The sequence below is a fragment of the Coregonus clupeaformis genome, chromosome 19 (assembly GCF_020615455.1).
Source record: "Coregonus clupeaformis isolate EN_2021a chromosome 19, ASM2061545v1, whole genome shotgun sequence".
Classification (NCBI taxonomy): Eukaryota; Metazoa; Chordata; class Actinopteri; order Salmoniformes; family Salmonidae; genus Coregonus; species Coregonus clupeaformis.
This window is the reverse complement of record NC_059210.1, coordinates 12,583,623-12,609,346: the sequence shown is the minus strand read 5'-3', so window position 1 is coordinate 12,609,346 and position 25,724 is coordinate 12,583,623. Positions and strand designations below refer to the sequence as shown.

At 45.1% G+C, this 25,724-nt stretch overlaps 1 protein-coding gene across 1 annotated transcript in view; it reads right to left on the bottom strand.

The window, feature by feature from the left end:
- The window catches only part of LOC121531662 (leucine-rich repeat and IQ domain-containing protein 1), a 54,804-nt gene that overhangs the window by 19,394 nt on the left and 9,686 nt on the right, over window positions 1-25,724 (bottom strand). Inside the window, exons 3-16 of the mRNA XM_041837023.2 lie at window positions 25,244-25,394; window positions 24,193-24,386; window positions 22,418-22,545; window positions 21,022-21,095; window positions 20,292-20,385; window positions 16,311-16,499; window positions 14,145-14,660; window positions 13,512-13,704; window positions 12,637-12,762; window positions 11,812-11,919; window positions 11,034-11,167; window positions 10,728-10,841; window positions 10,451-10,539; window positions 9,633-9,734 (exon numbers count right to left, since the gene is read on the bottom strand). Of these exons, the coding sequence (XP_041692957.1) occupies window positions 9,633-9,734; window positions 10,451-10,539; window positions 10,728-10,841; window positions 11,034-11,167; window positions 11,812-11,919; window positions 12,637-12,762; window positions 13,512-13,704; window positions 14,145-14,660; window positions 16,311-16,499; window positions 20,292-20,385; window positions 21,022-21,095; window positions 22,418-22,545; window positions 24,193-24,386; window positions 25,244-25,394 (2,212 nt within the window). The remainder of the gene's footprint in view (window positions 1-9,632; window positions 9,735-10,450; window positions 10,540-10,727; window positions 10,842-11,033; window positions 11,168-11,811; window positions 11,920-12,636; window positions 12,763-13,511; window positions 13,705-14,144; window positions 14,661-16,310; window positions 16,500-20,291; window positions 20,386-21,021; window positions 21,096-22,417; window positions 22,546-24,192; window positions 24,387-25,243; window positions 25,395-25,724) is intronic.

Here is a 25,724-nt window from a genome sequence, read left to right as displayed (position 1 = left end):
TGGAGGAAGAAGAAGGATGAGTACAACCCCAAGAACACCATCCCAACCGTGAAGCATGGAGGTGGAAACATCATTCTTTGGGGATGCTTTTCTGCAAAGGGGACAGGACGACTTCACCGCATTGAGGGGAGGATGGATGGGGCCATGTATCGCGAGATCTTGGCCAACAACCTCCTTCCCTCAGTAAGAGCATTGAAGATGGAGTCGTGGCTGGGTCTTCCAGCATGACAACGACCCGAAACACACAGCCAGGGCAACTAAGGAGTGGCTCCGTAAGAAGCAACTCAAGGTCCTGGAGTGGCCTAGCCAGTCTCCAGACCTGAACCCAATAGAAAATCTTTGGAGGGGAGCTGAAAGTCCGTATTGCCCAGCGACAGCCCCAGAGCCTGAAAGGATCTGGAGAAGGTCTGTATGGAGGAGTGGGCCAAAATCCCTGCTGCAGTGTGTGCAAACCTGGTCAAGACCTACGAAACGTATGATCTCTGTAATTGCAAACAAAGGTTTCTGTACCAAATATTAAGTTCTGCTTTTCTGATGTATCAAATACTTATGTCATGCAATAAAATGCAAATTAATTACTTAAAAATCATACAATGTGATTTTCTGGATTTTTGTTTTAGATTCCGTCTCTCACAGTTGAAGTGTACCTATGATTAAAATCACAGACCTCTACATGCTTTGTAAGTAGGAAAACCTGCAAAATCGGCAGTGTATCAAATACTTGTTCTCCCCACTGTACAACTCATGCAAAGCTACAGCTCCCAGTAACTTAGTACAGTCAGGATCGTGAGCAATTGTAAGTATAAAGCATCAGTGGTATTCTGAGGCTTGCCGACGGGGATAAAGATACTGTACATAAAAACAAAGGAATACTTGAGACATTTTAGAGGACAAAGACAGCTAAAATCAGACAGCTAAACTCAGAGAGATCATTCAAGATTGACTTCGAAGTTGGACGTCTATCCATGTCCTGAGGACTTCGGGGATGCCTTCAAAACCGGCCACTAGGGGCAACAGTGAGCACTATTACCATCAAGTTGGCTTGGGTTTTGCTAGGGGGTTGTGGACAGGGGCGGTGGATGGTTGTAATCCCATGGCTCTGGATCCGAAGGTCACGTGTTCAATACTAGTGGTAGACATTTTTTTGGGGGGGTTCTCCCTATCCCAAACCTTAACCCTTAACTTTACCATTCAGAATTAATGCGTAAACGTAATGTTTTAACCATATACCAAACCTTAACCCTTAACTTAAAAACATATCTGTAAGTCGCTTTGGATAAAAGCGTCTGCTAAATGGCATATTATTATTATTATTATATCAAGATTTGACATTTGGAGAAATGGAACGATACTGAGCAGGAGGAGGAATCCAGGGTGTCAAAAACCCTTAGAAATGTGACGTTTGTAGCAACTTCGAAATTTGACATTTGGAGAAACATGGCTAAACGTCAGAATCTTTAGTGAAATTGGTAAAACCATGAGATCTTGTTGGCTAAACTAGCCTCATGGGATCTTCATAGATTTCACCAGAAGCCAATATGAGCTTATCTCTCTCCCTCCCTCTTTCTATCCCTTCCCCCTCGCTCTCCCTCCCTCTCTCTCTCTCTCTCTCCAGTGCTGCCTCCTGCCCTGCCCTGTGGTGGAGATGACCCTATGGGGATATGCCGTTGTGAGATCCAGCGCCAGACTTAAAGGAGGAGAGGAGGTCAGCTTTTATCATAGGGCCTGTCTCCTACTTTCCTTCGCCCAGGGGTGAAGCCTTCACCTCAAGAGAGCAAACCACACATGGTCACCCAGCGGTCAACAGGCAGGCGGCGCGGGCCACACACACACACACACACACACACACACACACACACAGGCACTATGATAATAACTTTATGAAGGAACGTGAGACGGCTGGGCTGGCTCCTGGCCTGCTCCAATTCACGCAGATCAAACTCTCTCTGACATAATACACTGGAACGCTATGGTGTGAAATAAGACCGTTTGATATGGAGAGATTCAGTTCATGCTTCATTCATGCTATAAATCAAGCAACAATGAATTCCAATGGCGCACTGACTCAACATTAGCTACATGCTTGCACTATTTCCATACAAAGTATAACTTTGCAAATGTTGTATTTTAGCCGTGACATTTTTTCATGTTTTCCCAATATAATACTATTTTGGATTTAACATTTCAACCCAAATTTGCATTGCCAATTCCCATAAAGTGAAAATGTAGGATGTTATTTCCGTCCATGTAACAACAGCACTGTTTCCATCGTCCATGTTGTTAGTTCATAGCAGTTCAAAGGGATTCTGGGTAAGTCAAGCATGTAGGAGCCGTTCGCTTGGTTCGTTCGTTCAATTGTGTTGTTTACATATTCAGAATTATATTATTGTGATTGGTGAAACTAAAACACCAATGCTTATCACTTAAGTCTGTGTTATTTATCCATATCAAACCGTATCAAATCTACAATGAAAACAAAGAGATATAAAAGTTCAAGCTAATAGGTTACTTCTTCCATCTAATTGTTCATTATGAGAGCTTGATGTGGTAACTTCAATCACTGAGGTAACAGTCAGGTACACACCCAATAAACAAGTTACTAAACGGTTAGGCTGAAGTAATGTTAAATATGACATCGTTACCGCATCATTTCTGTATATTTTGAAGTGCAGGTGAATTATTTCAGGATTCCTTCACCCTGATGCTAAATTCCCCGTCAAGCGTGTCAGAACTTTGGATAAGACCGAGCTAACATGCAGCTATAACGCACACCCCCAGTCCATCCAAACCCTAACTACCTATTGCATTACAACCATTTTTCCACTATTGTTCCCAGTAACTTTCCTCCTCCCAGGTCCTGATCATTCATCAAACAGGCTCTGCCTTGCAGAAGCAGAGCACAACACATCAGTATGAAAAAAATATAAAATATATGTATGCACTCACTAACTAAGTCGCTCTGGATAAGAGCGTCTGCTAAATGACAAAAAAATGTAGGTCAGTGACTTGGGGTGCGTCTGAAATGGCACGCTATTCACTATACCAGTGTTTCCGCTGCAGTCATTTATATGTGGCACTGCGCCACGGCAAAATCATTGCCACTACAGCAAAAAAATATGGAACAGGAAAATACATTTCTGCCGAGGTGCACTTTGAAATTGCGAGAACAGTCCACATTTACGTTTCCTCTGCAAACAAAACTAGTAATGAATAGAAAAATCTGACTACCCCATAGTAGAATAGTTGATCTATTTACCTAGTTGGCTTGTTGTTGTGTGTTTTAGCCTATGTGAGAAAATTATTTATTTGAAGGCGCATTCATGTTAGGAGTGCCATAGGGACATGCATTCTGACAAGCAGTCAATGCACAACAATTATTGCATTTGCTGGAAAAACAACAGTTTTAATGGCCTTTGTTAAAAAGAGGAGGATCCCAGCGTTCCATTCCTACTTTCCATTCCTACTTTATTTACTTCTCAACTCCTAAATATGTGCGAACTGCACCATTTTAATTCTTAAGAGTCTAAGCTGACATATGAAATTGTTTTAAGATGGTCATACCATGGATCATTTAGCTATTTGATTTTGAATTCTAGGACCCTAGGTATATATATATTTTTATAACATATTGAATTTGGCCTTAACTACTATAGCCCACAGAAATGCATTGAATAACACATTCATAAATGGCCAAAAAAGGATAAGGAATAAGGTTTTGAAATATCTGTCCTATATCTAGAAGATATAAGAAAGCTCAGGTAATATATATATACACAGTACCAGTCAAACGTTTGGATACACCTAATCATTCAAGGGTTTTTCTTTATTTTGACTATTTTCTACATTGTAGAATAATAGTGAAGACATCAAAACTATGAAATAACACATATGGAATCATGTAGTAACCAAAGAAAAGTGTTAAACAAATCAAATTATATTTTATATTTGAGATTCTTCAAATAGCCACCCTTTGCCTTGATGACAGCTTTGCACACTCTTGGCATTCTCTCAACCAGCTTCACCTGGAATGCTTTTCCAACAGTCTTGAAGGAGTTCCCACATATGCTGAGCACTTGTTGGCTGCTTTTCCTTCACTCTGCCGTCCGACTCATCCCAAACAATCTCAATTGGGTTGAGGTCGGGGGATTGTGGAGGCCAGGTCATCTGATGCAGCAATCCATCACTCTCCTTCTTGGTAAAATAGCCCTTACACAGCCTGGAGGTGTGTTGGGTCATTGTCCTGTTGAAAAACAAATGATAGTCCCACTAAGCCCAAACCAAATGGAATGGCGTATCGCTGCATAATGCTGTGGTAGCCATGCTGGTTAAGTGTGCCTTGAATTCTAAATAAATCACAGCCAGTGTCACCAGCAAAGCACCCCCACAACATAACACCTCCTCCTCCATGCATTACGGTAGGAAAACACGTGCAGAGATCATCCGTTCACCCACACCGCATCTCAAAAAGACACGGCGGTTGGAACCAAAAATCTCAAATTTGGACTCCAGACCAAAGGACACATTTCCACCAGTCTAATGTCCATTGCTCATGTTTCTTGGCCCAAGCAGGTCTCTTCTTCTTATTGGTGTCCTTTAGTAGTGGTTTCTTTGCAGCAATTCGACCATGAAGGAAGGCCTGATTCACACAGTCCCCGCTGAACAGTTGATGTTGTGATGTGTCTGTGACTTTAACTCTGTGGTGCATTTATTTGGGCTGCAATTTCTGAGGCTGGTAACTCTAATGAACTTATCCTTTGCAGCAGAGGTAACTCTGGGTCTTCCATTCCTGTGGCGGTCCTCATGAGAGCCAGTTTCATCATAGCGCTTGATGGTTTTTGCGACTGCACTTGAAGAAACGTTTAAAGTTCTTGACATTTTCCATAGTGACTTACCTTCATGTCTTAAAGTAATGATGGCCTGTCGTTATCATTATTAATGTTTTGGGTAGGCACAAAACTACCACCATACTGCCATTCATTTTTTAAGCCAGTACAGGTTGCCTTCAGACGAGTCCCGTGACACTTGTGGGGCAAAACGGAGAACACCATCGTGTTCGTGAGAATCTCCCCTTTCCACAGTGGGCTCACATTAGTTTCGGAAGCTACAAACAGAAGTTGGCACATCGACGATACCAACTTTCAGACGAGTCTTGTGGGGGTTCAGACGTTTTCGTAAAAATACCAATTTTTGGGATGTCTCACGGTCTGACAAACACCGCTGTAGCTCAGCCACTTTCCACAGCAGATGCGGGAGGCCACCATAGGCGGATGCGTTGGATTGAGACACAGGCCATGCAAAAAAACAGATACAGTGAGGGAAAAAAGTATTTGTTCCCCTGCTGATTTTGTACGTTTGCCCACTGACAAAGAAATGATTAGTCTATAATTTTAATGGTAGGTTTATTTGAACAGTGAGAGACAGAATAACAACAAAAAATCCAGAAAAACGCATGTAAAAAATGTTATAAATTGATTTGCATTTTAATGAGGGAAATAAGTATTTGACCCCTCTGCAAAACATGACTTAGTACTTGGTGGCAAAACCCTTGTTGGCAATCACAGAGGTCAGATGTTTCTTGTAGTTGGCCACCAGGTTTGCACACATCTCAGGAGGGATTTTGTCCCACTCCTCTTTGCAGATCTTCTCCAAGTCATTAAGGTTTCGAGGCTGACATTTGGCAACTCGAACCTTCAGCTCCCTCCACAGATTTTCTATGGGATTAAGGTCTGGAGACTGGCTAGGTCACTCCAGGACCTTAATGTGCTTCTTCTTGAGCCACTCCTTTGTTGCCTTAGCCGTGTGTTTTGGGTCATTGTCATGCTGGAATACCCATCCACGACCCATTTTCAATGCCCTGGCTGAGGGAAGGAGGTTCTCACCCAAGATTTGACGGTACATGGCCCCGTCTATCGTCCCTTTGATGCGGTGAAGTTGTCATGTCCCCTTAGCAGAAAAACACCCCCAAAGCATAATGTTTCCACCTCCATGTTTGACAGTGGGGATGGTGTTCTTGGGGTCATAGGCAGTATTCCTCCTCCTCCAAACACGGCGAGTTGAGTTGATGCCAAAGAGCTCCATTTTGGTCTCATCTGACCACAACACTTTCACCCAGTTCTCCTCTAAATCATTCAGATGTTCATTGGCAAACTTCAGACGGGCCTGTATATGTGCTTTCTTGAGCAGGGGGACCTTGCGGGCGCTGCAGGATTTCAGTCCTTCACCGCGTAGTGCGTTACCAATTGTTTTCTTGGTGACTATGGTCCCAGCTGCCTTGAGATCATTGACAAGATCCTCCTGTGTAGTTCTGGGCTGATTCCTCACCGTTCTCATGATCATTGCAACTCCACGAGGTGAGATCTTGCATGGAGCCCCAGGCCGAGGGAGATTGACAGTTATTTTGTGTTACTTCCATTTGCAAATAATCGCACCAACTGTTGTCACCTTCTCACCAAGCTGCTTGGCGATGGTCTTGTAGCCCATTCCAGCCTTGTGTAGGTCTACAATCTTGTCCCTGACATCCTTGGAGAGCTCTTTGGTCTTGGCCATGGTGGAGAGTTTGGAATCTGATTGATTGATTGCTTCTGTGGACAGGTGTCTTTTATACAGGTAACAAGCTGAGATTAGGAGCACTCCCTTTAAGAGTGGGCTCCTAATCTCAGCTCGTTACCTGTATAAAAGACACCTGGGAGCCAGAACTCTTTCTGATTCAGAGGGGGTCAAATACTTATTTCCCTCATTAAAATGCAAATCAATTTATAACATTTTTGACATGCGTTTTTCTGGATTTTTTTGTTGTTATTCTGTCTCTCACTGTTCAAATAAACCTACCATTAAAATTATAGACTGATCATTTCTTTGTCAGTGGGCAAACGTACAAAATCAGCAGGGGATCAAATACTTTTTTCTCTCACTGTATCTCTAGCTTAAACCCAGATTGTTTTGTAGGGGCATGGTTAAGCATGTTACAGCTCCGCAATTCACTGTGATTGCATAGGGGAGAGTGGGGCTAAATGTAGCAAATCATTTTACCAATATGTTATTGGGCTCATTTATGGAGGTAGAAATTATATTTTAAATGGTGTCAGCATAATTTTATTTTCATACATTTTTTAGTAGAATCCTTTAAAAAAAGGTCACCAGAACTGAGATTCTCAGTCCATCTACATAACAATTATCCGGAAGGGACCTCGGACACCCAAAACAAGGGTGAGAGGGAAGCCACCCCCCCATGACCTTTTCCCCCCCACTGCTACAAAATTTTCTGGGGCCCTGGTTAAAAGTCAAAAGTAGTGCACTATATAGGAAATAGGGGGCCATTTCAAACACAGCCTTGGACTCGGGAGTTGACTCCTTCTTCCGACCTCCTCCCCGTCCCCCTCCTCATTGGGTTTCTGATCTGAATGAGGGGAACCCTGTAAAAAGCGTAACCCAAACCCACTGGGGTTCTTGACTGGAGCAGCTCCCGCTGCCTTTTTACAGGGGCCTGGGCTGTTGGGCGGCTGGCGTAGAGGCGTGCTGGCCGGGGTCTGGCTCTAGGTCTGTGGGGTTTCTGGGTCTCTCTCCATCGGCAGGCTGGGCTGGGTTGCCTCCCCTCTCCTCTGCCTCCCCTGGTGCTGACCTGTGGAAGGCACCCCCTCAGATCCATCCCCATCCCCAGCTAGCGCCCCGGGCTCAGCCAGCCAGCCCAGCCGGAGCTCCCCGGCAGGGGCTAACGTTTCAGGCTTTGAGTCAAGCCCCTTCTGGAGGTGATTAGCCCCAAACCCATGACAGATTCTTTCCGAGATATCTAACGCGGCGTGTTTATTTTATCCGGGCTCTTTGTGTGGATGTGCTGGACATGAGTAACCCACTTGAAATGGGTATCGGCTTACATACCCGGAGAGAGGGGAGCAGGGCCGGGGAGCCGCCGCAAAGTGTTTTCATGAAAGGAGGAGAAAATATTTCCCCTCTCTCTTTTTGGACCTATCTGTATTGTTAAAGTGTATTGGTCTGGTCTGTGTGGGCAGATGGTGCATGGAGGGAGAGAGAAGTACATACAGAGTCTAGTCCATTCCCCCCCCACTAACCACTTTTCTCCATACTTTTTACCAGCACCTTTTCTTCTCAACCCACTTACCACCAACCCACTAACCCCACCCCAACCACCTAGCCTCGCTACCCCAACAAACCAACTCACCCACCTATCCTCGCAACCCCAACAAACCAACTCACCCACCTAGCCTCGCAACCCCAACAAACCAACTCACCCACCTAGCCTCGCAACCCCAACAAACCAACTCACCCACCTATCCTCGCAACCCCAACAAACCAACTCACCCACCTATCCTCGCAACCCCAACAAACCAACTCACCCACCTATCCTCGCAACCCCAACAAACCAACTCACCCACCTAGCCTCGCAACCCCAACAAACCAACTCACCCACCTATCCTCGCTACCCCAACAAACCAACTCACCCACCTATCCTCGCAACCCCAACAAACCAACTCACCCACCTATCCTCGCTACCCCAACAAACCAACTCACCCACCTAGCCTCGCTACCCCCAACAAACCAACTCACCCACCTATCCTCGCTACCCCAACAAACCAACTCACCCACCTATCCTCGCTACCCCACAAACCAACTCACCCACCTATCCTCGCTACCCCAACAAACCAACTCACCCACCTATCCTCGCTACCCCAACAAACCAACTCACCCACCTATCCTCGCTACCCCAACAAACCAACTCACCCACCTATCCTCGCTACCCCAACAAACCAACTCACCCCACCTATCCTCGCTACCCCAACAAACCAACTCACCCACCTATCCTCGCTACCCCAACAAACCAACTCACCCACCTATCCTCGCTACCCCAACAAACCAACTCACCCACCTATCCTCGCTACCCCAACAAACCAACTCACCCAAACCAAGACACTACTACTACCCCCCACAATACTATTTATGTCTAAGACAAGAGGCCTTCAGTTTGTTCAGTCTGGAACCCCTCAGAGCCCTACCTCCCCAGTACTTAACTCAATTTCACACTTCAAGTCATCTACAAAGACCTGCTGAAACACAATCATCTTGTTTATCATCCGTCATCCCAAACTACTTCATGTCCCACTATTTACGACCATTCATGTGCCTTTAATTTCGTCGCCGGTCCATAATCTCTAAGCGTTTCTATTTAATGCAGGCAGCAGTGGTACTTACTTCCTCTAGATAGTAAACAGCTCATATTGAAAGCACTAAAACACGTGCATACATAAGCATGGCTCTATGAGCTGCAGTATACATTTGTGGGGGATTGAAGTATGCTGCATCACGTAAATGTTGATCCGAATAAAACGTCAAATTGTTACCATCTCATTGGCTCAGTTGGTAGAGCATGGCGCTTGCAACGCCAGGGTTGTGGGTTCGATTCCCACGGGGGGGCCAGTATGAAAATGTATGCACTCACTAACTGTAAGTTGCTCTGGATAAGAGCGTCTGCTAAATGACGTAAATGTAAAAATGTAAGGTTAATGAGGTAGCCTAAATGCATGGCAATACACAGTACAGTTGGCTGGGCTTGGTTTGCCTCAGCTCAGTAATGTGATAAGGCTACATTACTGTAGTGTCTAGTGTTGTCTGAGTCCTACCTTTAATGTAGTCGCTCCTCTCTGGAGAGGGCTTCTTTGGTGCTTCCATAGGGGCATGCTGGTTGCTATGGTTCCTGAAAAGGGCCAGGCGTACAGTTGTGTCTAGAGAGAGAGAGAGAGACTAATATTAAACCCACAGCATCCAGACAAGAACCTTTGGGTCCTGGAGAAACTCACAGCAGAGAGACCCTTCATGACACGCAGAGAGCCTAACACTATGCATTCACTACTTGGGCAGATGACAGTTGACACAGGCCTGTGTGGCAGACAGAGATTACTGTATCTAGCGCTCTGGTACTGTACAGTCATGCTCTAACAATCCTGATCAACGACCAGCGTCACTGTCTGTCTAGTCTACACGAACGTGGCACGACTACCGACCGGTGTTTTGGACTGTAGTCGCGGTAACCCATGCAGACTAATGAAAACCGTCTCTGGGACGACGGCTCGGAGAGAGCGTCTGGTTGGTTGGAACTAAGGGAAGGGAAAGCCACCCGGTTGGTTTGGTTAATGGCTGTTTCCTGTAAGGGCTCTCTGACTGGGGCCAATAGGAGATGACAGGGCCAGACCTCTGTTACCTCTGCTGTCTGTTACGGCTGATTAACATACACAAGAAGGAAAGGCTCAATGCTGCTAGCGTGGCAATATAGTTTAAAAAAGAAAAAGAGGAGATGAATGGAAATAGAGGAGGAAGGAGAGCCTAGACAAGGTAGGGTTCTGGGGGTTTTGGTTCAGTAATAGTTGCTCAAGCCAGTTGAATATCTGTAAATAGTAAATAGTCTCCAAATGTAAATCAACTTCAACTGATTTCTGCAGACCCAATAGTTTTCTCTGCCTCTGCTTCTTGGACTTCATCTTCTGAGCTCTCTTCAGCATCATCAGAGCAGTGTGGCTGTCTCTGAACCCCCTAGGGAGACAATGACACACATGTCACACGCTGAATCTAAAACATCCTCACTACAACACTCACACACTGACAGTGACAAACAGATTTTGTCCCATTAGGGTACAGCATACAGGACAAAGTTGGAGATTTTGTTCTGAATTTGGCAGAAATGTACCCAAAATATTCCCGCTCTTCGTAACTCTACTTACCACTCCTCCAGAATCTTCTCTGATCTCTCAGAAAGACCACTGAGCACTGACGCAGAGGCAGGAGATCTCTCAGAAAGACCACTGAGCCCTGACGCAGAGTCAGGAGATTTCGTTCTGAAATAAATTGGGGGGAAAAACACACTATCAATCATCAATGGTGATCCTATTTGGAAACAATAGTTTATGAAGGTACTTTGATTGGTGATTAGTAAGGAAGCAAGCCACCACTTGTGGCATCCATGTTTGCTTTGTGAGAACTACCTAGATGAAAATGTGTCAGCCATGACAGCTCCATCAGTTTCCTACCTGCTGATGCTGTCAGGGGAAACTCTCTGCTCAGCAGGCTCTGCTCTCTCCCCACCCATCCAGGCCTGCTTGGGCTTCCACAGAAGCACAGGTGGACTGGTCTGCTGGTTGGCATCTGGAAGATTCAGAGGACGCTGAAATACACAGTCAGAAGACAGAAGATTGTTATCATGTACTGTAGCATTATATCAAACAAGAAAAGTGTTCAGGTGTTCTTAATGTTTTGTAATGGCAATAGGAGTAATAGTCAGCTAATCATGGAAGAACAGACTATTGTTGACCCTGGCACTGTGGGTGCAACACCACCTAAAACACAACCTTCCAGAAGTTTGCAATGCTCTTTTCTAAATGATCCAAATAAGGAAAGGAATTACAGTGAACATTGACATTCAGCATTTCCATTCCCTGAAGACCCTAAAGTCAAAGTTACAGCTTAAGTAGCTTAGTGACATTTTAAAAACCTCTCCCTCCTCTATGTCGAAGTGGTAAATTGTTTATCCACCTCTTTGGAGATCACGTTAGCTTGTGTTAAAACATGAAGGTCTGCCTGGCAGTGGCAGCAGCTGCCACCCATCAGTGAGCGCCAGGCAGAGCAGTTAGCTACCGTGATATAGAGTCCTGCCTGCAACGCTCATCCAAAGCAAAGAGCCAGGGAGAGATAACTAAGGAAAGAAAAAGGGCCCTGGCTCATGTGAAAAATGACATCTGCTGATGCATAGGGTATTTCAGGCCTCCTAAAAGGGTGGGGGGGGTGGGGGGGTTCAGCGCTGTGTGTTACCTTTGGACCAAGCAGCTGGTCTGGGAATGGAGGAGAATGATGGAGGGTTTTTGGAGGTGAGTCGTCAGACAGCAGAGAGGTCATCATCCAGTCTCTCTCCAGGGCCGTCTGTTTACAAGCCAAAGGAGGTGAGATGAGAATCACCTTCAGTGTGAAACGACAGACTACAGTACAGGGCATCAATGTTTTTCTATTCCCTCCAAGGGTTTGGTGGTGAGGAGAAGTGACTTCTTCAAAGTAAAGTGTGTTAGTCCCCTGTAGCTCAGTTGGTAAAGCATGGCGCTTGCAACGCCAGGGTTGTGGGTTCGTTTCCCACGGGGGCCAGTATGAAAATGTATGCACTCACTAACTGTAAGTCGCTCTGGATAAGAGCGTCTGCTAAATGACTAAAATGTAAAATGTAAAGAGCAGATCATCATGTGATAAGAGGTTTTGTTTTGTTTAAATGTTTGAGATGAGCACACGCACGCACGCAAACGAACACACACACACACACACACACACTGTACATAGACACATTCTCAAGTGGATGGCATTTGGAGAGGACAGGGGGCAAGTGAACCTGTGGATGACGAAAGAATAGCTAAAATGCCATTTATCATGTAGAATCCTTCACTTTCCCCTGGCCTCAGTATAGTGGACAGTGTTCTTTAATAATCCTAATCCCCAGGGAATAGCCTATTGGATGAGTGAGAGGACTAGGGGAAAGGGGAAACGTGCCCGTCTCCATTTTTCTGGGGGGCGAGGTCAAGTTGATAGGGGGTTGAGGTCCAGACCAGTCAACCCAGAGAGAGTCAGTCTGTGAAGTTTCTACTTACTGCCTACCTCATCAAAGACAAATTCATCCACGTTCACCTCCTCGAAGGCCTCGTGATCCCTGGGGTGGAAGCACCGAGCCTGGGCCAGAGCAGCAGCCAGCCTCCTCCTCAGAGCAAAGCCTCTCCAAACCGCCTGGAAGAACGAAGGTACCAGAGGAAGAGCCATGAATCACGGACAAAGCTAAATATTGTGTGTTATCCCATTAGGAAGATAAAACATGTTAACCTCTGTTTAATTGCTGAGTGATCTGCTGTTTGAACTCTGCGTGACTTGAGCGCTAGGAGACAAATGGAACGCCAGCGAGGGTTCTAAATCCTCAGAATTCCCAAAGGGATGACTTCACAAAGTGAGCGGTGTTGGAATCTGGAATCCTCAGCACTCCCACTACTGCAAAACTCTGGAATTTGATTAATCATTTTATCCCCCCACCGCCAAATACTCCTCAAGGGCCCATCAAGTACAGAGAGAGAGAGGGGAGAGAGGGATGGGAGAGGAGGAGAAGAGGGGAGAGAGAGAGGAGGGGAAGTTTCAGGAGAAGTGTCAAGTAGAATGTTTGATCTATTGAATCATAGGATAACCTAATTAAGCCTCAATATCGTAAAAGGTCTGGACATATGATGTCTTTATTATTAATAAAAAATATATATTCTCAGAAACATGTTACTGGACTATGACAAATGAGAAATTGCATTTCTATAAAAACTGATCAACTCAAGATATCTATTTGTGGGATTGATCGAAGCAAGACAATGATTTCTGAGTAGACAGTCATGTATTTCCATAGACACTGTTGAAAAACCTGTTGTACGGCCAGTCTAATAGTTATGATAAAGAGTTCCAGGAAGTCACTCGCAGCCCAGTTTCCTGTGACCCTGGCTTACCTGGATGGCAGTTGCAGCATAACCTGGTTCCAGACGGCTCTGCTCTGACCCAGTATGGCTGGGTCCTGTGTCTCCTCTTCCCCTCTCTCTTCCTCTTCTTCCTTCTTGCCCCTCTCCTGGAGGTGGACACAGCTGGATCCTCTGACGTCCTCTGTGTCCTCTCCAGTGGCGTTGGATCAACACAGCTGCCATGCTGCTCCGAAAAATGACACAAAAAGAGATATATATGATGTCATACCCTCAATCTCTCCGACCATGGTTGCATCCCAAATGGCACCCTATTCCCTATATGGTACACTACTTTTGACCAGAGGCCCTGGTCAAAAGAAGGTCGCTACATAGGGAATAGGGTGCCATTTCGGACGCAGCCCATACATTTATTTCTGTCCAAACATCTGGCTTGCAGAGACTCCAGAGGAGGAATCCAGCCTGTCTAGAACAAGCTTATATCAAAGATACATACTCTACTAGCTGAGATGAGATAGCCCTCTTAATGATGACTGTGTGACAGAGTGAATATGATGTTCAACATCACTCAAACTGGAGGAGACTCTAATGAGGACAAATGCTCATTGGCAGAAACTAATAAAAGTTGAGAAACTATGAAAGAATTAATGAGTGAGGGAACACTACTTTTTGAGGTCCAGCTTGTTGTGAACTTTGGGGATGGGTGAACTGCTGGGCTTGGCAGTGGCACGGGTCATTTTTTCCTCAGAGAAGGTAGAGCTGGAACTGGTGTAGCTAGCTGGCGCTGCTGGCTTCAACTCAGGCCTAGTGGAAACAGTCCCTGGACTGCTGTTGGATCTGTATGCTGGGAGCTGAGGCTGCTTCTCACTGTTGTCATTGGCTGGGCTGATGAGAGGAACCACATGTGGCCAGGTGTTTGTGTTTCCACAGGACTTCTTTTCAGGTTGCTCCCCGATCGTGACACTCGCGACACCACCATGTCTGTCCATATCCTCTACGTCAGACTTTCCGGCAGGGATCCTGCTAACCCTGGCGGTGTCACTCCTGTGACTGTCACCTTGTTTGTCGGTGATGCTGGTGTCTCCATATTCGTGAGCGTATCTGTGCTCCTCAGCCAGCTGTACAGCTTCATCATGGAGCTGGAGGGAGCGCCTCAGAGCATCCAGGGCAGGTAGAGCTACGCTGCACACACACAAACACATACACACGTTCAAATGAAGATCACTTCAGTAGATTTTGTTGTTTTGTATGTCGTTCTAGGTTGTGTAACATACATTCCGTCCTCTCTCATATGAGGCCTACTAGATAAGCAATGGATAACAGAGATACATACGTCTGATGAATACCTACAAGAACAACAACACCTTTTTTATATTTGATCACCTAGTATCTGCATGGAAGAAATGGCTTACTTTTGGGCTGCAACAGGCTTGCCTCCACAGAGGGTGTGTGGGGGTCAGTTCTGTAATCCCATATAATGTCTCTTTCATAGAGGGGATTAAGTTGGTACAAAGCCACCTCAATGGAAACTTAATGAGTCTATTAGCAACGCTTGGATCCGCCTCCCCCCTATGTATCTATGACCCTGAGGGCTACTCAGAGCTACTGGTTACATAGTGCACCACCCTACACGGTCTGCCCACTAGCCCTAAAGCCTAGGTAGCACAGGGCTGGGCTGGGAACAAGCCTTGCCTTCACAATGCCCCTGCTATTCAACTAGAAGACGGGTTAAGAGGGGGACCATATAGACAGTGACCTCGATTTCTCCTCCTTGTACCTGCCATCCCACCACAGGGTCGAGGGGAAGGTGTATATCAGTAAAGGAAAGCAGTGCGTAGTCAGTAAGGGAGAAAATATCCTCCATTTTGTATCTTAAAGTAAAATAATAATTTATGTTATTAAACAATTAAGGTCATATTGTCTTGGCAGACTGAAATGGGACCTGTGGAGGGCAGTTACATGAGAGGAACAGTGTGCCAAGGCAAATACCTGCTGCCCTGGGGCTACTAGCTACAGCAGTTCAAGCACATGATGGAACTGGAATGGAACATTTTACTGGAAAAACTAACTGGGATTCATTCAGAAAGGTACTTCGACCCCATTTACACTATGTGAAATGAGGGCGGCAACGTAACATTGCAGAGATAGGCCTATTTTTGTGTTTAGTCAAATCTGTCAATACACATAGAAACTTATAGAGAAAGTAAGGACTTTAATTTCTCTCAACAGTGTTGTAAAACTTTACACAGCAGGGTAAACCCCAGGATGTCTACATCATTTTACCAGCTTTACTAGACAGGCCCGAGCCACAGCCAGACTCTTCACCTCTCTAGACCTTGTCTGGCCCTGGGTCGAGACTTGAGCCAGGGGTTAACTGGCTGCGGTGGTCCCTGCCCTGCCCCCAGAAAGGCCCATTGTCCACCGCCCAGAGGGGGTGCATGGAGCACGGACAGGGGTGGAGAGGAGAGGACTGTGGTCCCCCCCCCGAGCCATGGGACTCCTTGGTCTGACCCATACCACTAGACACCACTGCGTTTCATCTTTTGTGAAACATAATTATGGTGAAGTCAGGAAGATAAGCTGAGGGTTGACCACTGGTCTATATGTTGGTGGTCTGGTCTGTCTAGGGGTGTTCGTCCGTAAAGACTAGTGTCCTCACACTACTTACAAAAACAGCTAAACGTTGCCTTTCAGCTTTGGGCACACTGTGTATCAGTTATGCTAATAATACTAATATGCAGGTTCGAGTTTGTCTGTATGATGTTGCTATCCTACAGCATTATGTGTAAGCTGAGGTGTCCAGCAGAAAAGCTGACGAGTGTCTGTAGTAACCTGAGTTCTGCGGTGTAGCTGTGCTGCAGTGTGTGGAACTGCTGTAGCTGTGCCTGACAGAAGGCTAGAAAGCTGTCCTGAGGCAGCAGGGCCCTGACTAGACCAGGACCAGGAGGCAGCGCTGGAGAGGAGCCGACAGGCTGCCCGTCTATGGCCTGTAGGCCCGGCACAGCCCTCTGCAGACTGGACCTGTGGAAGATAACATGGTGGGTTAATCAATAAAGATCATGGTTGGATGCTATAGAATACCATACATACCCTACTAGGGTTTATGCTACTTGGTAGCATTTCAAAAAGTAATGTCCTATACTCAGAAAAGTCTACAACTTTTCAGGGTAACAATTGCATTCAGTAAATGAAAGAACATTTATTTTAAAATCTCGACACAGTAACTGTATGTAACTACCATGTAATAAATACATACATTTGAGGCCCCGTCATGTAAAGTGCTCTCCATATTCTAAAACCCTAAATGATACATGATCACATAACACAATTACATATTCAACATGTTCAAATAGGAATTGTGAATTATCCTGGATTTGATTTTAATTCAAACAGATTATAAAACATTTAAAGGGTCAACCCATTTTCTGAACTGAAAAAGTTCAAATTTAATTGACCCCAACTCGGATGTCTAAAGTGTACTATGATGTGCCAGTGGAAGCTTGTTGTATGCAATAGCTTGGCAAAGGAGTCCTTAGGCAGAGTAGATGCACCTCCTTGAGAGAGCGAACAGGGATAAAATCCTAAAACGAGTTTGACGTTTCAGGCACAGCAGAATCAAAACCATTTTCCTCCATGCGAAACAAGAAGTTTGGTTAGAGTCTTGATTTTCTCAAAGCAGAAGAATGTGATGACATGTTGAGCTGCAGATGAAAGACTGTGAGTCTAAAGACTGGGCTTCAGGCTCTGGCTCTCCTTGTTTCTGTTGTCATTTTCCTTTTTTCTCAACCACTAAAAGAGTGAGTTAAGGTGTATCCCAAATGGCACCCTATTCCCTACGTAGTGCACTGGTCAAAAGTAGTGCACTACATAAGGAATAGGGTGCCATTTGGGACGCAAGCCTTAAGCTGAAGCAGCTGATGGTGGCCTGGCTGTGCTGTGAGGGGGATGGCTGCTGAGCTGTGTGTCTATGGGAGAGAGAGGTAACAGCGGCCTGAGGCTAAGGATGTGCAAGCTGAGGAATCCCAAAAATTTGCCAGCAGAGAAAATGGTCTCCAAAGCAAACTGCATGGCCAAATGTGGTCGATTGATGCCAATGTGAAAATGTAGAAAGAAACGCATTAGGAAACGCGTACAGTATTACAGAGCCGTGACAATTTACAAATAGAGTACATTTATACAGTATGAATATATTTGTTTGCTGTGACATGACAAATCTTTCTCTGTAACTAATCTGTAATTATTAGTCTTCATAAAATGTTTAAATGTAAAAAAAGAACTATAAATAACTACTACTAACCTACAGCAATTTATGTTCACAATAAATGTTTGGTTAGCATTTGCTTCTGGTCATTTTACCACAGGTGCTGTTGCTGTCAATATGAGCCTAAATCCAATAAAAAATTTGCCAAAAAGATGGGAGCCATTAGTTTAGATTATCAACATCTGGCTTATAATATCCTAAATAATGATGGTGGGGCAAGAACCCGCTGAACTCCCTGTACTGTGCCACAAACATGACTCTAGGTCACAGGTTATGCAGTACACTGTCAGAGTAATGGGGTTTTGATGAGCCCCACCTCACCCCTCTATCTCTCTCGCTCTCACACACACACACACACACACACAAACAAGGATTAGTTTCCAGCCCTACAGGCTTGTCGTCTGGCCGACCGGACCCTCTTATAACGAAGCATAAACCATAATAAAGCCTTGATCCTCACATGAGCTCATTGACGTGAGGTGGGCACACATAATATCAAAATGTGAAAATGTATGCACTCACTAACTGTATGTCGCTCTGGATAAGAGCGTCTGCTAAATGACTAAAATGTAAATGTAAAAATAATGTTTTTGGGCGGGAAAAAACATGCTTTGTAATTACATGCCACTGGTTATTTGTGTTTAATGTACAAGGTTCAAATGAAAGAACTCAGGAAATTAGTTTCAAAGAATGCTGAGCAATTTGACCTGCTTGGCTCATTTGAATAAATGTATTTATTAAGCGGAGCCCAGAGCCGTAGACATGCAGCTCCTTCTCTCTCTAACTAGGGGACAGTACAGTGTTCCTTCCTGGCCCTAGCTAGGCTCTCCAGCTGCGTCCGTCCCTCCATCCCATCCATCTCTCTCTCTCTCTCTCTCCGGTTCGAACCTAACCCAACCTGGCTCCATATATTTCATTTAGTGAAGACTTCCTTGAAAACACAGGCTCTTAAAGAGATCTGATTAATCAGGCGGAGTGCTTTCTTCTTCCCCTGGCTCAGGGCTGCTGGAAGTGTATTTCTTAGCAATCTCCATTTGGTGCTTTAGTTTAGCCGGTGTTATCGCTGGATTGGGATGAAAGGGCCAGGGGGAGAGTGGGGAAATACAGGGGGCTAATTCCACTGTTGGCATTGGAGGTTAGGTAAAGTTTATTGGGAATATTTATTCTCCATTGAGGCTAACAGTGGGGCACCCCAGGTAAAAGAAAACCATATGTCTGGGTGGGTGCTGACTGCAAAAATGTATGTAGACAGAATGCATAATGTGGTGTACAGTACTACTACTGGTTGATTAGAAGAAAAACACTAGTAAGATTCAGATATACAGTAGAGGTAAAGGCAGTGAAAAATATGTGTGTTAATCATGGTTCTTCTAAGTGTTTGCTCAGTGACACGTTTCCTACATGACATGGGCGAGGAAACGGTAGTAGGCTACTGGTATTATTAAATCCTGTCGTAACAGTTCTTGAGAGATCCAGGCATCATCTAGGCTAATGCTATGACTAGACGGACCTTAAAATGTTAAAACTATTTGCAATTTCACACTTCATAAAAGTTATACATGGATTGTCAGTCATAAACTGTTAAGACCACTAATGACAACGTGTAATGCTGAAATGCTGAAATCTAGCTAGACTACCGCTACTTGAAGTTAAGCGCTCTAGCGAACGCACATTTTTCATATCAACTCATTTGGACCCACTTAAATGTACATGAGGAAAATGTTTTGGCGCTGTAAGTGAAAGAGCAAATTGACATTGAAAACTTAATAGATTTTTCAGTTGAATAAATATTTTGGGAACTACTGCCCCTTAGTGCTACAGAAGTTGTGCGGCTGCGCGGTGCGGATGTCACTGGCACGTTGGGTAATCCAATAGCATTCCCAGATTACTAGGCTAATCCCGGGATGTGGCCAGGAAGCTCTGGTGGAATGTTTATTCTACCTTAGTCACCACAGCCAACATCCTCCTCCGCACTGGGCCCACATTCTGCGACAGGAGGGATGATATGAAATGGCAGTGGCTTGGCATTCCCGTTGGTATGTAACCTAACTTCTCACATCCACCCCAGCAGTGATATTCCAGAACAAAGCTAGAGAAGTTAATTATGTCTGTCTGTCTCTCTATGCTACCATTTTTAAAACAATTTTCATTCCATTTTTAAACTAATCTTTGCAATGTTGATGACTGGGAATTTACTGTATGTACCACAGGAGATTGGTGGCACCTTAATTGGGGAGAACGGGCTCGTGGTAATGATTGGAGCGGAATCAGTGGAATGGTATCAAATACATCAAACACATGGTCTCCAGGTGTTTGATGCCATTCCATTTGCTCCGTTCCGGCCATTATTATGAGCCGTCCTCCCCTCAGCAGCCTCCACTGGTATGTACCTGTTATGATGCAGTGTCCAAGTAGTGTTACCGTATAAGGTGATGTGTGTATGACAACATTGCTCTCTACCACGGGTGCATGCAACCACAGGGCCCAGGGCTTGTCGCCCATACATATTCACATATTCACATATTGTGTGTTTGTCATTGGGCTTGCGCTACCTCCAGCTGGTCTCTTGCTGAAGGGGATTCCCAGTGAGATGGACCTCTCGGAGGAGTGGACATCCCTGCAGACTCTCACACAGGTTCTGCAGCTCTACAACAGACAGGCAGAGCAGCAGAGGCCTGAGCTTATAGTTTTACATCATAGGCACAGACACATACACACACACATGATAACATACGCTCTATACACACACGTGCACATGGATATTGTGTTGTAGATATGTGGTAGTGGAGTAGGGGCCTGATGGCACACACTTAGTGTGCTGTGAAATCTATTATGAATTTATTGTAATGTTTTTTTTTTAATGTATAACTGCCTTAATTTTGCTTGACCCCAAGAAGAGTAGCTGCTGCCAGGGCTCCATAATAAATACATCACACAGAGGCAGAGCAGCAAAGGCCTGAGCTTCAGGTTTTCCCTGTTTATATATCACTATCGCAGGTATCTGATCTTGTTATGGAGACTGTATCTTTCTCTACTGCTGGATCCCCTGACATTTACTGGATGGAGGCGCATCGCATTCCCCAGATGTGTGACATTATTCATAACGTAGACATAGGTATTACCATAGATTCACACTTAAAATGCTCCCATCCACTCACATAGAAAGGCACATAGCAAAATAATATAAATGGAATAGCATATAACTACAGTATGTAAATGCGATGACAACTGAAATATTTTGGACATCAAAAGTTAAATCAAATTAAAATAATAAACCCTTACCTGAGAGGCAGTTGTGTCTGACATCCAGCTTCTCCAGTGACACAAAATCACACAGTGATGGCAGTTGGGTTATACTGTAAAACACAAATTAAGAAAATACATGAAATACACTGTAATGGAAAACTGTAATTTATACAGTAATTTTAGGTATTATCAACAGTAAAAAAAAAAAAACTCAAATGTGTTACTGCAGCATACTGTATATTATGGTGCATTGTGGGAAAATTGCTGTATTTCGAATGGTACTGTAATTCCACCCCACAGAAAACAGTACCAAACCGTATCTTTGGAGCGCCAAAAACCCTTTGACCATTAGTGAGTGCATGGTATTGTTGTTTCTGGCTCATTAACATATTTTGAGGCGTGCCTTGTAAGAGGTTATATTTGTTGCACCCGTGAGTGAGAATTCTGTACCAATTGAACTCCTATGTGGTTATAGTTCCCCATGACATTTAAAATGTATAGGGGACAGATTGGAGTGGCAGCAAGACTTAAACGCAAGACTTAAATGGTTGAGCATTTTGCCATGTCCTTTTGGTCTGTTTTGCCCAGTAGTCGCTGCAAGTTTGGAACCCTTTGTTAAGGCCTCTAGATGTGCAAGTGATATAAAACACCAAATATTCATTAATATACTGTAATGAGTAAACACTTTATCTAGCACAATCCATAGCCCAATTACAGTGAAATACTGTAAAATACAAACCCCTCCCCTCAATGAATTTCAATCATTCATCCATTCATTCATTTCGATTACGGTTGCATTTACTTTTTTACAATATAATACAGTCAATTTTACAGTATTGTACTGTGTGACATTACACAGTACTTGCTTTGATACCGTATTTATATTACAGTAGGTGTACTGTAATATGAAATACAGAATTTTACTTGCCACGAGCTGCCTGTAAGATACTGTTAATTTCATGGCAACCCCTTTACATTGTACTTACCGATCACTCAGCAACATTACATTGGTTTTCTTAAAAACACAAACACTGAATTACTTACATGTAGCTAGTACAATTCAAACTGGCCTAGTTACATTTTTACATTTTAGTCATTTAGCAGACGCTCTTATCCAGAGCGACTTACAGGAGCAATTAGGGTTAAGTGCCTTGCTCAAGGGCACATCGACAGATTTTTCACCTAGTCGGCTCGGGAATTAGAACCAGCGACCTTTCGGTTACTGGCACAACGCTCTTAATCACTAAGCTACCTGCCGCCCCAGTTCATTGGATTTTTTAAATCCTTTATTTAACCAGAGAAGTCACATTGAGATTGACATCTATTTTTTAAAGTGTGCCAAAGGCCAAGAGAGCAGCATACATATACTGTAGTTACACAACACAACATAAAACATAACAATGGCATCAGACGGAATGCCATGTGATGTTACCTGTTTTGGGCCCCAGAGAGGAGCTGCATCAGGGGGAGCCAGCAGGCTGTCAGGCCCTCCAGTGAGGAGATGCTGTTGTCCTCCAGACGGAGATCCACCAGGAGGACCTGGTTCCTCAGACTGGGTAGCTAGGGGAGAGAGAAAGGAAGGGAGAGAGAGAGAGAGAGAGAGAGTGCGACAGCGAGAGAGATAAGGAGAGAGACACAGACAGACACAGAGAAAGACAAGGAAAGAAAGTGAGACAGAAAAAGACAGATGGAGAAAGAGAGAGTGATAGTGAGTTTACCTAAACCTAGCTACCGGTGCTGCTGACAGGCACTACCGGTGCTGCTGACAGGCACTACCGGTGCTGCTGACAGGCACTACCGGTGCTGCTGACAGGCACTACCGGTGCTGCTGACAGGCACTACCGGTGCTGCTGACAGGTACTACCGGTGCTGCTGACAGGTACTACCGGTGCTGCTGACAGGTACTACTGGTGCTGCTGACAGGTACTACTGGTGTTGCTGACAGGCACTACTGGTGCTGCTGACAGGTACTACCGGTGCTGCTGACAGGTACTACTGGTGCTGCTGATAGGTACTACTGGTGCTGCTGACAGGTACTACTGGTGCTGCTGATAGGTACTACTGGTGCTGCTGACAGGCACTACCGGTGCTGCTGACAGGCACTACTGGTGCTGCTGACAGGCACTACTGGTGCTGCTGACAGGTACTACTGGTGCTGCTGACAGGTACTACTGGTGCTGCTGACAGGTACTACCGGTGCTGCTGACAGGTACTACCGGTGCTGCTGACAGGTACTACCGGTGCTGCTGACAGGTCCTACTGGTGCTGCTGACAGGTCCTACTGGTGCTGCTGACAGGTCCTACTGGTGCTGCTGACAGGCACTACTGGTGCTGCTGACAGGTACTACCGGTGCTGCTGACAGGTACTACCGGTGCTGCTGACAGGTACTACCGGTGCTGCTGACAGGCACTACTGGTGCTGCTGACAGGCACTACCGGTGCTGCTGACAGGCACTACCGGTGACAGGCACTACTGGTGCTGCTGACAGGCACTACTGGTGCTGCTGACAGGTACTACTGGTGCTGCTGACAGGTACTACTGGTGTTGCTGACAGGCACTACTGGTGCTGCTGACAGGTACTACCGGTGCTGCTGACAGGCACTACCGGTGACAGGCACTACCGGTGCTGCTGACAGGCACTACCGGTGCTGCTGACAGGTACTACCGGTGCTGCTGACAGGTACTACCGGTGCTGCTGACAGGCACTACTGGTGCTGCTGACAGGCACTACTGGTGCTGCTGACAGGCACTACTGGTGCTGCTGACAGGCACTACTGGTGCTTTACCACTTAAGTGGCTCCAATTGGTCAGTGTCAACTGTTTTAGTCCTGCTGTGCGTTTCAACTCATTGATGCCAGCCATCAACAGATAGCTGCTGTGAGTGTGAGGCTGTGAGTGTGAGTGGGTTAGGGAGGACGAACTGCTGCTGGGTGTCAAACTATCCAACGAGGCCATTTTCAATTTTCCCATATAATCCATCATGTTTTTATCACACTGCTTTGCTTTATCTTGGTCAGGTCGCCAGTTGTAAATGAGAACTTGTTCTCAACTGGCTTACCTGGTTAAATAAAGGTTAAATAAATAAATAAATAAATAATACAATTTTTAAAATGCAGGAGTAATGGCAGTAGTTTAATCTAGTACTTACCTGGTATTTAGGCCTACATGGTCTAAACTATCATTGATATACCAACTATGTATTTTACCTCAGTGAGATTGTTTCCCGTCAGGTCCAGTGTGTTGAGCAGAGCACAGTTGTCCAGACCCTCTACACTGGACAGATGGTTGTGAGACAAGTCCAGCTGTAGCAGCGTGTACACCTCTCTCAGTCCTCTAGTACTGATCAGCTGGTTGTGGTCCAACAATAACTTCTGCAACCTCTTCAATGGCTCCAGACCACCTTTGAAGAAGAAGAAGAAGAATTTTCCTTACAGTAGTACTTTCAGTATGTAAAGTAGTAGATAATGTCATGCCTCATTTGCATACCAAAATAGTCATTAGGAGGACAAAACCAGATTGTGGAACTGTGAGGAGCTGAAGTAGGATTCATATGAACCAAAGAAGATCTAATTTCAGTGTGTGGCCAAGGTTACCGTTTTAGTAACGTTCAAGGCTAAACTGCCAATAAAAAAAGCATTCACGGTTTTCTCAGGCAGCTAATATCTATTCATGACTTGAGGCCTGGCTCCTGGTCTGTTATTCACAGTAACTAAGTCACATTTCAATGTATACCGAGCAGGAGCTCAAAAGAAGAGGTACACTGCTCCCTAGTGGATGGCAGTGGTTCCAACTAGCCATGAAGTGACTGTAACTGTATAGCAGACAGGGGTGTGAGTCATCTGGAAGGCTGCAGTCTGTTGATTTCCATCCTTGCCTTTGAATCATTGTCTAATTTAGACCTGGAAAACCATGTATGTGGTGCTGAATAAAATTCTAAATTCAAACAGAGTTTTCCACACTCTGTATAGGCCATCAATGAGCTCAGTTTACCGATGTGATGGGGACCTGAGCTCAGCTTACCGATGCGAGGGGACCTGAACTCAGCTTACCAATGCGATGGGGACCTGAGCTCAGCTTACCGATGCGAGGGACCTGAACTCAGCTTACCGATGCAGTGGGGACCTGAGCTCAGCTTACCGATGCGATGGGGACCTGAGCTCAGCTTACCGATGCGGTGGGGAACTGAGCTCAGCTTACCGATGCGGTGGGGAACTGAGCTCAGCTTACCGATTCGATGGGGACCTGAGCTCAGCTTACCCATGCGGGTGATGGAGTTGTGCGAGAGCTCCAGAACGTCCAGATCCACAGCACCAGCCAGACCATGGATGGATGTCAGACGGTTCCGGCCCAGTCGAAGAACTCTGAGGTTAGCCAGATTCTCACAGTCCACAAACGTGATTGAGTTGTCCTGTACAGACATGACAATCAAAGCATGTCTGAGTTTTCTAATACCATGCTGATTTGATCACTGTGAGGGACAGTACGCAGTGTTGTATGTAGCTAATATAACAGTAGTATACAATAAAATATACCATATAACACATACTCTGAGTGTACAAAACATTAGGAACACCTGCTCTTTCCATGACATACTGACCAGGTGAATCCAGGTGAAAGCTATGATTCCTTATTAATGTCACTTGTTAAATCCACTTCAGTTTAGATGAAGGGGAGGAGACAGGTTAAAGACTGAGTTTTAAGCCTTGAGACAACTGAGACATGGATTGTGTATGTGTGC